Source organism: Ptychodera flava, chromosome 9 (assembly GCF_041260155.1).
Source record: "Ptychodera flava strain L36383 chromosome 9, AS_Pfla_20210202, whole genome shotgun sequence".
Lineage (NCBI taxonomy): Eukaryota > Metazoa > Hemichordata > Enteropneusta > Ptychoderidae > Ptychodera > Ptychodera flava.
The window spans coordinates 11,994,618-12,010,932 of NC_091936.1; the positions used below are offsets into that span (position 1 = coordinate 11,994,618).

The following is a 16,315-nucleotide window of genomic DNA, read 5'->3' on the forward strand; positions in this document are numbered from 1 at the left end:
AAACTTCCATCTTTCAAGATTCCCAGCGCAAGATATACTTAAAATGAGTAGAGAAATACTAATTTGCTGTGTGTACATGAGCCAGGAATACTATGAAATGCAGCAGCTATGTATAATGTGATCACTGATTGTTCAAATGTTACTACTCAATCATGGGACAATGGGGGCTAGATACACTACATTATTATTACTCATGCTCTGCACAGATTCCAGTTTTCTTTACATATGTTCTTCCTTTTCCCTAACAAAAATCCTATGACGTCCAATCTTGTAAACTGATGTGTTTGTTTTGTATTTTTATAAGGAGTAAGTTACCAGACAACTTTCCAAAATACACCAAGTATTCTCATGTATTTTAATTCAGCTGCAAAGTGTAGGCTGTTATAAACTTGAAATCTGTGCACATTATAAGATTACTATTTTAAAAAGAGAAGAAAAACTTTGATAAGGTAAATCAGTCCAAGACTGCTGTGGTAATATGACAGAAGAGAAAGAGACCAACATTATTAATGAACAGTGTTTTTCCCCCATTGTTTTCAGCTGTAGGCACTTTCCATGTACATACTTAGAGGGGTGAAAACACAATTAATATCACACTTACAGCGTGCACTACTTAATCAACATCATCAGGTCTTCAGTACAAAACTTATTATGGTTTAAAATTATTCTGTAGGTTGAAATAACTTGAAATAATTCTACAGAGGGTGACAAAGACTGAGAGAATGTTGGTAGATTTTGCTACACAACTGGTATGTCCAATATCTGTTCCAATGTAAGTTCTCCTGCAATGGGATCTTCTTTGTGTTGTATCACTTGGAAAGACCCTTGCCAATAGTTCTATGAATATTGTCATTTGAAAGATGTTCCTTCTGAAACCTGCATCTCAGTAATTTTATGTGAACAAAAGGTTTTCAAATACACCTTGTCAGACTGTTTGGTTGCACATCTTCTTTCCTTCCATATACATAATACTAGAACTGTTTTATGAAGTGCAAGCTTTTGCCCTGTAATTAATGCATCTTTATCTGAATTTTACCCTCTTCCTTGCCTGGATAGATGCCTGAATGAATACATACTCGGCTCTTGTACAAACTCTGTGGCAGTGTGTTTGCAGGTGCTGTTGCCTAGCAACTGCAGTGTAGAACTTCAACTTGTATCCATACAACATTACGGTTACAGACCAGTTATTGTATGTTCTGTATTATGTGTATGAAATATACCAATATTCCCTGTATGAAATGAGAAATCACAAGTTCAGTCAGTGTTGTAAAGGGAATATCATTCCACTGTACGCAGTCACCTTTTGAATCATGACCAGACCAGCTTTCCAATAAACTATGAAGTTGTAAAACTGTTGTATTTTAATAGGGAAAACTTCCACCTATATCAAAAACCATCAAAGAATTATAAATTATGTAAACTAACCAATGATATAGTATGCTTTAGGTTAAGTAAACCATGAGAAATTATTCTGATCAAATTTTCCATGTAGAGCATGAACAAATATGACAAATGTATCAAATGAATTTGGCCTCCAGAGGGCAGTCAACCTAAAGTGTTAGTTTAATAATGCCAGGAAGGGTTTTTCCTAAGAGTACAATGCTGTTGCCATGTCAACACAGAGTAGAGCCCCCATCTTCTTCAAGAAGGTGCACTTTTAAATTTTTTGCAGAAATTATCTACCCCAAACTCAGTTGGTTTTAACATTTCCAGAGTTGTCAGACATTGATACTAGGCTATGAATGCACTCACATTATTGGAAATCAAAATAATTGTTTTGTAATGCTACAACAAATGTTATGAACAGGTTGGCTTTGATGTGTTAAACCAATGACAGGTACTTCTGTGATCTTTCAAGAATATATTATAGTCATTTACTCATAGCATCACATTAACTTTTAGATTCTTGTCCAAGAATAACTGTATATTAGCCGTCCAATGAAACCCAACTTCAAAAAAGACATTCCCTCCATATTTATTGTCAACATGAATGAACGCATCTTTCAATTAATATTTGTCTTCAATTTTACATTTTTACTGTCAGGTACTTACTGTGATATGATTGTAATTTTAAATTTTACTTCTTATTACCATGTAATGGATCTACACTTTTCAACGTAGCAATTTTTAATTGTTGATACTTACATGCTAGCTCTCTGCAGAAGTAAAGGTTTCTTTGTCACTATGGTGGAGATTCCTTTAATATGAAAATAGCAAATTATAATAAAACAGCTGAAAGTGTGGAATTTCCAAGACTATATATATTGATAACTTTTGTTCTTTATCTTCTACTTAAAGAAATCGACCACAGAAGCAAGTAAGCATTTGAATACAAATTCACAACTTCAGAAAATTGATTCACTCAGTCTTCTTAATGTAATATTTGATCATGCTTGAACAGTGGTTTATCAATTTGATATTTGTAAAAGTGTTCTTTTGATAATTTTATGTCAGTGCTTTCAAATTAATACTTCATTGATTTCAAACCATGTTCTAATGTCTGTATTTCAATGTTTCTTTTAGCTGAATGAAATATCAGGTCACTGATATGTATTCAATCTCTTTCCAAGCAGTGGAGAGCACAAGTTGACAAAACAGAGCTGTATTTAGCGTTTGCCTTGACCTTTAACCTATGGTGGCCACCGTTGGTATCCTTCAGGGTCAAGAACAGTAGGGTTTACAGAGTTTTTTGGTGTGACAGAAAAGGTACCAAATTTGAATATTCATTTCCATCCCAAAGTACATCACTCCAAAGTGGCACATATGTTTAGGGTACATAGTTTAGCTGCAGAAATAAATGTTTTATATTTGTGATTTAATCTCTGTACATTGAGTAGGCTGCTTCACTGCAAAGCTTGGGCATTTGATAACAGAGAGATTTACAATGACACATGAATCGTTATTGAAATAATGTTGAGTGATATGTCCAAGGAATGGAAAGAGCAGGTACACAATCAAATGAGCATCATATGCTGATTTTAGGGATACACAGTTTAGATATTCTACATACTGTGCTACACTTAATATCATCCATGCCAAACCCTTGCTCTGATATTGTATTTGTATATATTGCTCTTTTCTCTTCCATCAACTCCAGCTTTGTGTTCATGGTAATACTAGAAGCCAAGTTTTAGTGATAGCCTAGTCTGTCAGTTGTGACAACTGCTTGACTTTTATTCAAATTTTGTAAAGTGGCATTTCCTTTCCAGAACATGTTTTTAGCGTTATTTGACACCTCTGTCCATATTTGACCTTGCAAGTACGTGTGGAACCTACAAAAATTGAAAAAAAGAAAACAAAAGACACTTATGGAGAATTTTTGCATCGAGGTATCTCAATAGAATTTTACGTTTTGAAGATCAAACATTTGTCTCTGGAGCTCCCTGTAATCTGAGCGTAGGGAGTGCAGTGTAGAACAGCTGAGTGAAGAGGCATGTGTTATGCTGCTTGTAGAATACCATGAAAATTTCAATCAGAGAGATCACACCTTCAGAGCATGTGAGCTCAAAGTTTGAAATGGTTGAGACACAACAGATTGAAACCATCCACTTTTTTCTGAATTTTTCACAATCCGCATTTAATTCCAGGGTCAAATATGAACTGTTAGCATTCACAGAAGATGTAAATAAAATGTTTCAAAAAGACAATGCCACCATAAGAAAAGAAAACTTAATTCTCCTTTTGATTTTACAGTAATGGATTATGGTAATTATGTGCAATCCAAATGACCCGATGTAAAAGAATGACTTGCATTATAAGTAAAACATTATTTGCACAAGTTTTGAGTCTGCAAAGTTACTTCTTCAGAGAAAAATTTCTTACGGGGGGCTATATTTGTTGGATAGCTTTCCTGGATGGGGGGGGGGGGGGGGAAGCCAACTTTTTTGCACAGTGTCATTGTTGGACAAAACTTGAAAGAAATGAAACAGACAGGCTGTGAGAAAGCTTTTTGTAAATATTTGCATTCACAGATCTTAAAGAGCCAATGAAATCGAATTCTGCCATTTATTTAACTTGATAAGAGGGATTCACAATGGCATTTTGACCAACAATTCTTGTGCAGCCCGCAAAATCCTTGATTTATGATGGGCCCTTCAGATTGACTGTTTTTGCTGCTAAGTCAAGTTAGCACCAGGTAAAGACACAAGTACTGGGAATGGACCCTGAAGTAGGGATAGCGGACAGTAAACAAAACTGGAATGGCTCTCATTGAAACAAGCTGATGATGATGTACAAAATGGGGCTCTGTCTCTTTGCACTATCAGGGAAAGTGTGAAATACTTCATTGACATAGGTACTTGAATATCGGACAGTGTTCGGAAAGCCAGGAAAAAAGTCAACTGGTCCACGGTCTTTAATATGTGGAAGGACCTAGACTGGCCCCTAGTCGCCTGTAGGCTTTTCTGGTCAGCTGAGTTACTGGCTTGCCAAGGCGTTCAACCCACGATCTACGCAACAGCCTACGATTAGCGCGATGTATATGTTTTGATACTTACATGCCCAGACTTAGCTAGAACGACCCTAACGGGCCAAAACCATAGTGCCAATTTCATCCGTTGGCCCACTATCCAGCAAACAATCTGAACGACAACAGAAATGAACGCAACACGTCCGCGGTCATAGGGGCGATTTTTATGCGTAAGATCATTTCGTGGGCACTAAAAAGCTTCAAAACTTTTCTTGCAAATCCTCCCACCAGGTACACGAATTCAGTATTCTTCTCTTGTGATTTTAAAACTACATGTTATAAAATTTATCACTCACAGGTTGATACTCCTAATACAAGTAAGTAATGAGTAAGTAAGTTAGTAAGTAGGTAAGTAAGTAAGTAAGTGATTGGTTGAAATGATATTAGTGTCTTGCTATTCCTATATCAGCGTGTGGTAGGCCTACATGAAGTTAAAAAAAATCGTCTTCGTTTACTGTGGTCGAGAGGACAATTTAAATACTGTCAAAAATTTGCGGAGAGACTTGACTTTCCCTTCGTAAATAGAAGTTAGGAAAAAGTAAGCTTATATCTGTAACTTTAAATGTGATATTCAAACTCAAACGAAAGAATATAGCATATTTCCCACAAAGATATTGCCGTGCCAGTTAACTAAACTTTACAAGGTAGTGAGCGCCCTCTAGCGGGAAGCGTCCGCATTGAATAATGAATCACTATTTTGGCAGATAACGGACAGTAGATTCGTGATACTTTAGTGTTAACATGCCAACCATGAAGCCACAAAACCGTTTGTCGGTTTTCGCGGCTACCTGCACCATGTGCATGTATGCTTTGCACAAAAATTAAGGAAGGAAGGATTTTAGCAGAACAAAGTTGCTTGTTTCTCAATGTTTGATGATTTTTAAGTACCAAAACATCTCCTAACAAGAACCAAGGAACAACATTTCTGTGTTCTGTACGCCAACTATTTCTGTTTAAATTACAAACTTGAAACCAAGTAACTTGTTTCAAATAATTTGAAATATTGTAAAAGCAAAGGAGCTGGGTGTACACTTAGAGCAATAGAAAAAAAAAAACAATGCCAATTAGAATGTCCGTTTAACCCTTTTACTATAATGATTTCGTCCAATGCCATCGATGGTGACTGTGCAGTGTTTACAAAGTATTTGGAACGAGCAGATCAAGTTTTTTTTAGCAATCGTTGGCTTTTATGTATGTATTTCTTGCCGGGGGAAGAATGACTTTCTTTCCCAACTTTAAAACCTATCGCATTAGCTACACGATTGGAACTAATTTGGGATAATTGGATGGTGAAGAAATGTCAATTTCATCTACAAATGTAACCTCATCTGCTTTTCTTTTACGTTACACATTTGTTTAATAAGTAATTTGTAATATTGCAACATTAAACAATAGGGCACCTAACATTTTTGAGAAATTTGAAAAATATGAAGATCCAATTATCCCAAATTAGTTCCAATCGTGTTTTACACGGATGAAAATAAATTGACCGTTTAGGGCATACAGAATATGAGAATGAACTCATCATACAAACTATTGAAATGTCATGTTCAAGTTATTCTAACTTACAAAATTTTAAAATATTTCATACTGTATTGTAAAAAAGACCTGAAATGTGTTTTAATATTTGGAAGCATTTGGTTTAAAAAATGTTTTAAAACGTTGGAGTACAGCAAACTAGTAACTATGGAGAATATACGGACGTACGGACAGCTATGAAAGGAGAGTATACATTTGAAAAATAAGGAAAACATCTATAAACAAATCTACGATGTCCAAGGCTTGGCAAGTAAAATATGGATCATGGGATACTTATTTAAATAGTCAATGCCCCTAATCAAACACAATCATGAAAAAAGGACGTTCGTGAAACACACTCCATCGGTCACTTACATGTAGAGTTATGATGTGGGGAGTGGATTTTGTTGGCGGTATTCCGGATGATGTCTCCAAAATCGTAACGAGTACAGTAGTAGTACGGAGAAACACTTTGGATATCCTCCAGAGGCCTTTACTGGTATGGGATTTATGCGAGTATATACTTTAGATCGTGCGTAAGGTAAACACCTAAAACTCTGAATTTGTCAACCCCAGAAAAAAGCACTATCATAATTGTATATGTAACACAAAGAAGATACGTTTTGAACAATAATAACTCAATTGACTATACATGCAATAGTTACAGCAAAGTCTATGTTACAGCAAAGTCTATGCCCCATAGACGTGTGTACATATGTACACACGTCTAGACGTGTGTACATATGTACACACGTCTATGGGGGCATAGACGCCGAGCGGAATAGACCGATCACAAGTGACTGTGGTTACAGTATCTATAGGTCGCGCCATTCCTATCCTTGATTCATAATTGATTTTTTGTCAGCGTTTCCAACATGTGTTGTGACGTCACTTAGCCTTTGATAAGAGTTATACCTTTGCCTTTCTTATTTCAAGTTTTAAAGTTAAAGGTTGAGTGCGGTGTCTTGGTAACAAGCGAAGAAAATTTTTGATCGAAGATCTCCATCGCTATTCACAAATTTCGTTCGTACTCCGACCGTTAGTCAAGTGAAGGCTGTGTAACTGAAATTGGCTGCCTGACATTGTTGACTTTCGTCCGCGTTGCTTATGGAAAGTTGTTTGCCGTCTTGTTTGTTTACTCCAAGAAAACTCTGGTTGCTCCGGGTTGCGTAAGCTTTGCCATGCAACTTGTGAATTTTCCTCTCCACAAACATTCTGAAGCGAACTCCCTTCTTGCTTTTCCACACATTGGCCACTTCTGATTTCAGACCCGGGATACGCTTGCTGTGATGTGTGTGTGGCGTTTATATTTCTTCGTTTTGGTATGGCTCCCTGAAGACCCTGTACCTCTTGCCACTGGCTTCCTACTTGACCGTTTGGTGATCGTTGTTGAGTAGACCGTGAATCGTTGTCACTGCCTGGGAAAACAATCATCTTTCCACGTCTGTTTTTGGAAACGTCGAATCCTTGTTGAATGTTAAACCATCCGTAAATGTTGTCGCTAAGCAAACCCCGGTTTTCCTGAACGCACTGCAGGGAGAGCTGAGAGTTCATTGGCGGATGCCATGGTAACTGGTATATTTCTTCCTCCGCATCTTCGAAAGTTTCTCTTTGACTTTGACGAAAGTGCGATCTTAAAAGCCTTGAGTCTTCAGTTGCTGCTAATAAATCACGTGGTGTCCTTTCTCGTCTCCGTCTCTGCGGATCAGCCTGCTTCTTGAGATCATCTTCAATAATGGTAGCAGCATCATCTCTACTCTTCTTTCTTAACAACGTGGCAAGGTCTTGAAGTGATCGCCCATCTTCTTTCCAAAGCTGTATGACGATTTTCGTCGGGCTGCCGTTGTTTTGTTGAGTGTGATGTCGAATCCAGTCCATTTGACTAGGTTTCAAGTCCAGTTCCGCTGCAACTTGCTGCCAGTCATTTGACATTGCATGCGGTACATCCAGGAGCATTTGAACAGCGGTTAGAGCACCGTACGTCAGTTCATCACTGCAGTATCTTGCTGGTGTTTCAAATTCTGCCTGACGTGGTAAGACTGCAGTACAGCCCCTCAAAGCCAGACTGGCGCCTTCATTCTCCAACATTTGGTTCCAGGAGGTTTGTAGGGAAGACGATTGAGTGGAGAGTACATTTACACTTTCCCGCATCAGCTGATCATGACAAATGTACTTGGCAACATCTGGTACAACTGTTGGCATCGGCACCAGCATTTTATCGCAACTTTCCTGCAAGTGCTAAAAAGGAAAATAAAATTATCTATTTCGAACTCCTCTGTATACTCTGATAAATAATTGTCATTATTGCTAGCACAACTGAGTATGTTCTCCTTTGTCGATATTATATTTATCGAGGTCACAGTATAACTTGTAAGTAGGCAAAGATGACTACAGTGTTCGGGATTTTGGAACAGTAGGCCTACTATGTCATTGTCAATGTCAAACAACAAGTACGGCCACACTTTAGATAATCCGCATTGTGTCGCTAAACTGTTTAAAGAAGTAAAAGTCTGAAATGAGTGTCTGAGCGATCGGTGAAACATACCATTGTGACAGACAATTCGATTGGATTGCTATTTTCCTGATTCACTTCTATTGTTGCCCAGATATCTTCAACCGTCTGGTCTGTTTTCAAGATGACAAAACAACAGTTCGGTACGCTGGAGTTTCCATCAGCCCACAGAACCTCTGGATCAACAACCTGGCATGACAACACAATAAGCATTAGATGTGTTCAGAATGCAACAAAACTACCCTAACCTAGATATTAAATAATTACGGTATGCATTTTGTGTATCGCCTGAAATTCAATTAGCAGCGTCTCTACATATATCCTTTACTGTCATTCAGTGCATTTTGTTACTAGACAGGAACATCGTCGATACTTCCTGATTATCATGCTGCATGCTGCTTTTCAACTCTGAAAAATACGTTTATTGAGCAAATATAAAATACCAATAAGCGCCAACTTTGTGCTTTCATGCAGAATCGTCGGGCCTTCTTGGTTATCTTACGTTTCGTTATGTTTTTGTATGTTGTTCAAAATGTATTATTTTTCTACAATAAATGCATTCAAAATGCATTATTTTTCTACAATAAATGCAAATTTTGCTCAATCATGTCTTCTCGAGGCAAATCAGAATGAATTCAGTGAGTATGATCTGGGGTCCATTCAAAATGATGACGTTATATTCTAACATAGCATACAAGATCACAGAGGTCCATGAAATGTATGGCCACTTTTTGAATTTCGTTGTACATATACTTACAATACGTTCCGAAACATTTTGGACGATAAATTCTCAAAACCAATGCCCACTTCGTGTAAGAAGTGATCAAACGATATTCACCATACCGAAAGTACACATAGGTTACAACGTTATAACGTTAGTTGCTGTTACCTTCTCATCACTTCCCATGACCTTCCACTTCTCCACAGGTTCAAAACTACCAAGCCTTATCTTGACCGGACCGCCACTCTTTTTTATAATGATCTGTCGGGGTCCATCGCATCGGGATCCGGGCTGTCGAACTTTCTTTTCCACTGCGGATATGAGCTGGAAAATAGTAGAAGTTTGAACTGTACATGTCAGTGAACGAAAAGTGAATTTGTACATTTCGTGCAATGAGAGTTTTAGCCTGGAATGTTCCTAGATTTCCCATATAAAGACCGAATATTTCCAGAGATGATAGAGTATCGTGCTCTGCTTACTTCGTCAGAGTCCTGGGCATCACTGGGTAGCAGGTACAATCTCACTGTTATTTCCTTTGCCGATGATAGGAGCGGAGAGCAGTAGGTGAATGCGTTACAACAAAGCTACTCGGTTTAATGCCATCATCAAAGCGCACTTCTCGTACTTTTCGGATTTGCGCTTGTCGTTCCTTTGCGTTATGTCTGCGTATCCGTAGATCACTGAACTTGATGAGCTTATTCCACTTGTTGACGACGAGAGATAAGGATATGGATAATACGGATCATCGTCTTGTTCAGTTTCACTGTAAAAGTCTTTCGATGAACGAAGACATTTGTTGCTTCCTGCGGCGGGAACATGATGTTATGAAAAGTTATGAAAATTTAGCTCATGATGCTACCAATCTATCTAGAATATGTACGGGCAAACATAAAATAGGTATCGGCAAATAATAACAGTGCACTATGACAGATCAATACTTGATTTCCATAGTAATTGTTCAACAAGAAGGACTACGATATTGCAGCTAGGGTCACCTTGCTTAGTTTGGCTTCCTAAAGAAAGTGATTACCTAACATTTACAGATGGTTGAAATTCAAAATTACCGCCATCCCTATTTTAACTCGACTGGCGATAATGCAATTTTGCGATATTTAAAAGAGTAAGACTTTTTTTCTGCATAAGATTAAAGAGCGTTAAAATGACTGCCCCCAAGGTAGTATTTTAAAGTTTGAACGTCCGAATATCTGTCCCCGGTGCGCATCCTGACTGAAATCCCTATTACTCGCACGCAAAATGAAGTGTGTTATAAAATTTGAAAATGAAACAAAACGTCTACACAGTTGGAATATATTAGTGAGGTAACGCAAAAAACAGTAACACTGTGCCGGGGCACTGTGCCTCGCACTCAAAACAGACATGGATACTAGTAAGATGTACATGTAAGACGTTGAGGTTATTATTTTGTAAAGTTTGCACCTAAATAATGCGGAGACAAAATATAGCCTCTAATGTTTACTAAATAGTCTGTAAATGTGACATCACCTTTGAATCCACTGTACCCATCAACAGTATTCCCACCGTCACTCGCACCTTTATGGTGTTTTCTTCACCAAGATCGTCCTTGTTCCTACCAGTGTCACCGGACAGTTGATCGCCGTCAGTGGCATCTTCTTTCTCATCATAACCACTACTGTGGTCATCCTCTGCCTCCTCTGTTGATTCTTCATCCTCCGAGTTGTCTGGACTAGTTGTTGTTTCCATAGTAACTGTATACCAGGTAAAGTGCTTCATAAGCAGCAAGGTGTACGCGGGTTTTATCACACAGAGTAAATTTTCAGACACCAAAGGCATCTTCTTCCAAGATTTCGGCTCGCCTTAGTTTCGGAAATAAGGGAAAATAGGGAAAGAAACATAACTACCTTTTATAGCTTTTATATATAAAAGAGGACCACACGATGAAAGACACTAGAACACACAGGGACAGAGAGTGGAAGGCAGCCCTCACACATTCTTAGTGTTTGATACGTGACTCGTGATAGGATGTGATAAAATCAAGCTTTGCGCCAGAATATCATTGTTTGTAAACTTTTGATCTAATGTACAACTTAGATGTCATTTGAGTATATCGGCCCAACGAAGACGGGTAAGCCGCGAGATTTGGACCAGTCCATATCGTCCGGTATTAATAGCTTCTTTAAATTTCATCGTTGGCAACATTGTAGATGGTGGTGTTGTTTAGTTTAATTGTAACTATCAAGTGTGAATTAACGCAGACGTTTGCTTAAAGGGAGGCTGTCGTTGGAACAGGGCGTGTACGTGCGACTTTCTCGTTTACAAAAATGCATTTTATGCATGATATCTAGATGCATCATGTCAACATAGCTACAAGATTTAAATTTTGCGATATTCATAACACAAGTATATATTTTCACTTTCATCAATCGCCAACGTACCCTAGATACAGTGTTTACATCGGTCGTAGGAGTCACTGGCAACCTTCGAGCAGAGTTCCGAAGATAGCCTCCCTTTACATGTATCTATATGAACTATCAATGCTGATATCTATGGTGAACGTCACAACCATGGAGCAATGCGTGGGCATGGGTACATGCGCAGACTTACCAAACCCAGTCTCGCTACAGTACACAGTAACCTTGGTAACACCATGGCGACCGGTATGGCAGTGTGGTAGTCGTAGGAAGACAGGTTGCTGGAATTGTAAACCGTGGGGACCTACACAAACTATCCACGTTGCTAATTGCTCCGTTGGTGCGAGAAGTGGTACATCGTCCTTTTCACCGCTTACTGCTAAAACTATTTCCTGTGATTTCTCAGGTTGAAATGCGTATTCAGGAACAGAAAGCGTTAAACCAGTCGGCGGCAAGAACAACTGCCCACCTAAATGGTCGAAACTATTCCAAACCTTGTACATGTGTGGAAGGTAGTTGTAAAAGGGACGCGAGACAGAATCACTGTGACTGCGTTCTTTAAACTTTCCTTCTCCAGCAAGGTCAATTGTTGTCTTGAGCTGTCTATTTTCCTTGGCAATTCTGACATTCTCTGCGGGGATATAAGCAGGGACGTTCGTACAACTGAAGCCGTTCGAGCAAGGAGTGCCGACATTGTTGAAGTTCGTGTTGTTTTGCAAAACTTCGACATCTGAAACTAGCCCAACATGACAAGAACACTTTGACTTGTGTTTTAGTTTTACCTTTTCGGCATCGCTGACATTCTCCCGAAATGGTGAATAGTTTTGATCGATATACTGAATACTATCACTCTCTGTGCACGAGTATAGGTCCTCACTGAAACGATCGAATGAAACAGTTCTGTTTCTTTGTGACTGTTTTCTATCTTCGCATAAGTGAATTCCGCTGTCTGAACTCTTTTCCCGGGAAAAGATCGGACTAGAAAGAGTATCCCTTTCAGGATACGTAGATTCGACATATATGTCATCCTTAAAGTCTTCTTCTCTTCTCCCAAAAGTTAAGTCTCCAATACTCATATAATCACTGCTGATACTCGATGTATCATGGGAATGATATAATGTCTGGTATGTGTGCGCTGCATCCTTGTTCTCGCTCAGTTCCCTGTAATCAGTCTGTGTGCCATCTGGTTTGGATTTTACGGTTTTTGGAATCTGAAATACATAAAAGCGAAAGTATTGGTATCGAAATCACAAATTTGAAACTTCGAAATCACCCGGCGTAACCAGCCTCCGAATCTGTGCAACTAAACAGTGGAATCTAACAACCTAACTTCAGATAGCCTACTATATCTTATCGTCGAATCAAGCCAGCTATTATCAACCCGTCTTTGAATCCCCTTTTACTAGTTGACCTAACCTTGGATATTATCACCCCATGTTCGAATCCTCGTAAACTAACTTAATGTGGATATGATGACCTGAGAATATGCGAGCTCAGTTTGGATTTGATTTAGCGCGATCAGACACGGGTCGGTCGTTAGAAATGCTACTGACGATGCAATCGTGATCGGCAGAACGTCTCTTAACGCTTCCTTTGCGACTTCCTTCGATCTCAAACTGAAGAACTTTTCCAGGTTAATACCTCTCAGTTTCATTCAAAATTTTGTTAATTGCCTGCATGCTATAAAAATTCTGTGCACGTCATCCTATCATGATGTATAATGTGTCTATGTCGTAGAATGAGAATGGTGTCTAGTGCCTTATAGATAGAATGGCCTTGGCTATTAAGCGTTTCTTTGACACAGTATCGGAATTTCAGTCATTAAAAATTGATTCGGCAACATATTTAAATGCTTTTGTCATATATGAGAGAGAGAGAGAGAGAGAGAGAGAGAGAGAGAGAGAGAGAGAGAGAGAGGAGAGAGAGAGAGAGAGAGAGAGAGAGAGAGAGAGAGAAGAAAGAGTGGTGTATCTTAAGCCGAACAATCGATCAAAGAATTTGGACTCGTATTTTCCTTATTTTTCGAATCCCCTTATCCTAGTTGGCCTCTATTTGACTGAATCTCTATATTACATTCCATTCGTCAGGACTTTTCCCCTCTCCTTGCTCCCTTTTATGGGTGAAGTTGTATTGCACTTAGCATGATTCAGTAGTGGGATGGCGCTCCTGCTTAACCTTTCTACTCATCGTGTTTACAAAGTTTGTACTGTGAACACACTTCATAAATTTCGCCTACTTTGGATACAGATTCAGTGACCTCTCATCCAAAGACAAGTGTTGGTTCTTGAACACCACTTTCGCGATCTTCACTTCTAGTATACGTATAAAAAATGCGCTCCTAGGCATAGTATATTTTTGTAAATTTTTCTAAGTCTTTGTGAAAAAACTATGTGCAGATGGCCAATTTCATATCTAATTTTAGTCCATAATTTCTAAACATTTTCAGACATCCCACCCTTCTCCCCTGAAGTTTTCGAGAGCCCCTTAGTCTATCTCACAATCGAGTGGCGTTTGGCCATGCTACGCTGCGGATCAGGAATTGGATCAATCGTTCAAGCCTAATTGAAGGAACCGTTTTATTTCTTTTGCCACTAAACCTCTGAATTTATATACTTATCTGGCGCATGCGGAAGTTCCTGGTTCGCGTCCGTGGTTGTCCACATAACCCCGTATGCGATCACTAAACTATCAACGCGATAGGGTATACCGAACTTTATTCAGTTTATTCCCTTCGTTTATTCAGTTACATTTTGTGCAACAATCTTACACCCTTCTCCCCGAGTTCCTCCGCATTCACTCCATTTTTGTTAAGGATGCCTTCCATGCATTAAATAAATGAAACGGTCACATGATAAAGGACAGTGATGAAGTATCACCCAAAAAACAGTAGTAGGAAAAATTGCAGCCTTCTGTTATGAGATCAAATTATTTTTCCCTTTCACTACCGACAATATTTCCCTAAAAGCTTCAAACCTCCCCCCCCCCCCCCCCCCCCGTCCGACTGCCATAGCGCATACGTGTACAGCAATGGAATTTGTATACAGCTCGCCCAGAATGCAGTGCGATGCTGAGGGTTCGTTCCAGGAAATTGTACAATTGCGAAGCTATTTTTGGAAAATTACAGACACCGTAATTTTTTTCTAATATTTGCGGTTATCACAATGCCGAGCTGTTTTGACTTCCAGGCAATCCGATAGTTCTTGATGGGGGAAAACCTATACGCCCTACTGCCATCATTTGGTCGCAGAAAAAACAGTGCAAACTGGGAATGGTACAACGAACAGGTTATTCTTTATATTACGCAGGGAAACTGTGATAAGCTTCAACATTTCCGAAGTGGTTCAACCCCGACCAACATTGTTTTGTTCATTTCGAGATTCCCTCTCGATACAGTTTCGAGTAAAACACTCCATATATCGCGTTTCGATACACATCCCCATCCTACCACAGTAGAAAATTCCTGCTCTGAAAAAGCGTCTCGTCAGCGGCTAATCACCGCAGTGTATGAAAGTTCTCTTTCGTTTGTTTCGTTTACTTTGTGACCTGCAAAGAAGATGTTTGGTTTGAATCCATCAATTGAATCCATCAATGCTGGTCGTCATTTCCCCCTGTACTAAGTCACGGGACCCTGGCTCAGCAATCGACAGATCATTTTTCCATGAAATGGTTTTGTATACATAGACAACGTAGTGACTCCTTACCGCAACTTAGGTTTGGGTGTAAATATAAACGCAAAGAAGTTTATCATATACAGAGCAGCACCAGAAATACTTGATATGATCTCATAAAATACTTACACAGCTTCGCAGTAACTTCGATAGACCCATTTTTCGACCCATTTTCACCAGTTTTTGTCCTTCTTCGACGGTTTGTATCGACTGACATACGAGTCTCCTTGGCTAACTTCTTAACACTACTTGCGAGCGATACAATTAATCTCGTTTTCCCTCTCTTCTCTAAACGCTGGCTGTCGGAGGACGGTATTCCACGGTTTGATAGAATAAAAATATCAATTTTTGTTCGATATGTTATGATGAAGGGATTATGTTAAGAACTGAACGGTGTCTGTTGCAAAAGTAGAATCCATTTTATCGATCGGGGTAATCGATCCGAAGCTTCACACTGACCTATAGCCGTGACAACAGTGAAAATATAGCCCAGCTGATCGCAATCTGCCGTAACAATGCTACAAAACTTGTCCTTGTATCAGAGTACAGCCCAGGGAATGACGTCGAATGACGTCGAATCGCAAAAGTCCCCGTGACTCATGTTTCAAAATGAAACCGTTGTTGTGTACTGGGTTACGCCCCCCGGGTTAAACCCAATCTGATTGGACACAGAAATATCGGGTATAAATGGAAGGATCATGTGATCCTAGATGTTTGGGCCCTGAAGCGTAATTGGGGTATGTCGTTTGGCCAAATAAACAATATAAACAGAGTGACTCATATTGTATCTTATGTAGCTAGCAGGAAAACTTCGTGTCTGCACATGACTGAACAGAATACCAGAAACATTACTAGTATAGTGGAAATAATGCTCGTTCAGTGTCACCTAAAATTAATTCAAATGAACTTGGTACAAGTCCGACAGGAATCAAAATTAAAGAATATTTCCATTTTATTGCAACATTTTCTATCTGTTGGCAAGTAAAGGAACAAAACGCTTAGACTTAGTGTAAACTGGGCTTCTGGGGAATAATCTAT

General features: G+C 39.0%; 1 protein-coding gene across 2 annotated transcripts; it reads right to left on the reverse strand.

Moving 5' to 3' along the window:
* Nucleotides 1–5,311: 5,311 nt before the first annotated feature.
* Nucleotides 5,312–15,849, reverse strand: LOC139140006 (uncharacterized). Of its 2 annotated transcripts, XM_070708996.1 has the most exons (9): nt 15,407–15,849; nt 11,803–12,820; nt 10,723–11,054; nt 9,699–10,022; nt 9,388–9,543; nt 8,532–8,687; nt 6,815–8,224; nt 5,939–6,659; nt 5,312–5,722 (listed from the first exon to the last, which is right to left on the reverse strand). In XM_070708996.1, exons 5-7 carry the CDS (start codon nt 9,403–9,405, stop codon nt 6,995–6,997), a joined length of 1,404 nt encoding a protein of 467 aa, XP_070565097.1. In that variant the 5' UTR covers nt 9,406–9,543; nt 9,699–10,022; nt 10,723–11,054; nt 11,803–12,820; nt 15,407–15,849; the 3' UTR covers nt 5,312–5,722; nt 5,939–6,659; nt 6,815–6,994. The 2 variants fall into 2 exon arrangements, with proteins under 2 accessions (XP_070565097.1, XP_070565096.1); XM_070708995.1 differs by lacking the exons at nt 5,312–5,722; nt 5,939–6,659; nt 6,815–8,224; nt 8,532–8,687; nt 9,388–9,543 and having other exon boundaries at nt 9,786–10,022; nt 15,407–15,794.
* Nucleotides 15,850–16,315: the final 466 nt, after the last annotated feature.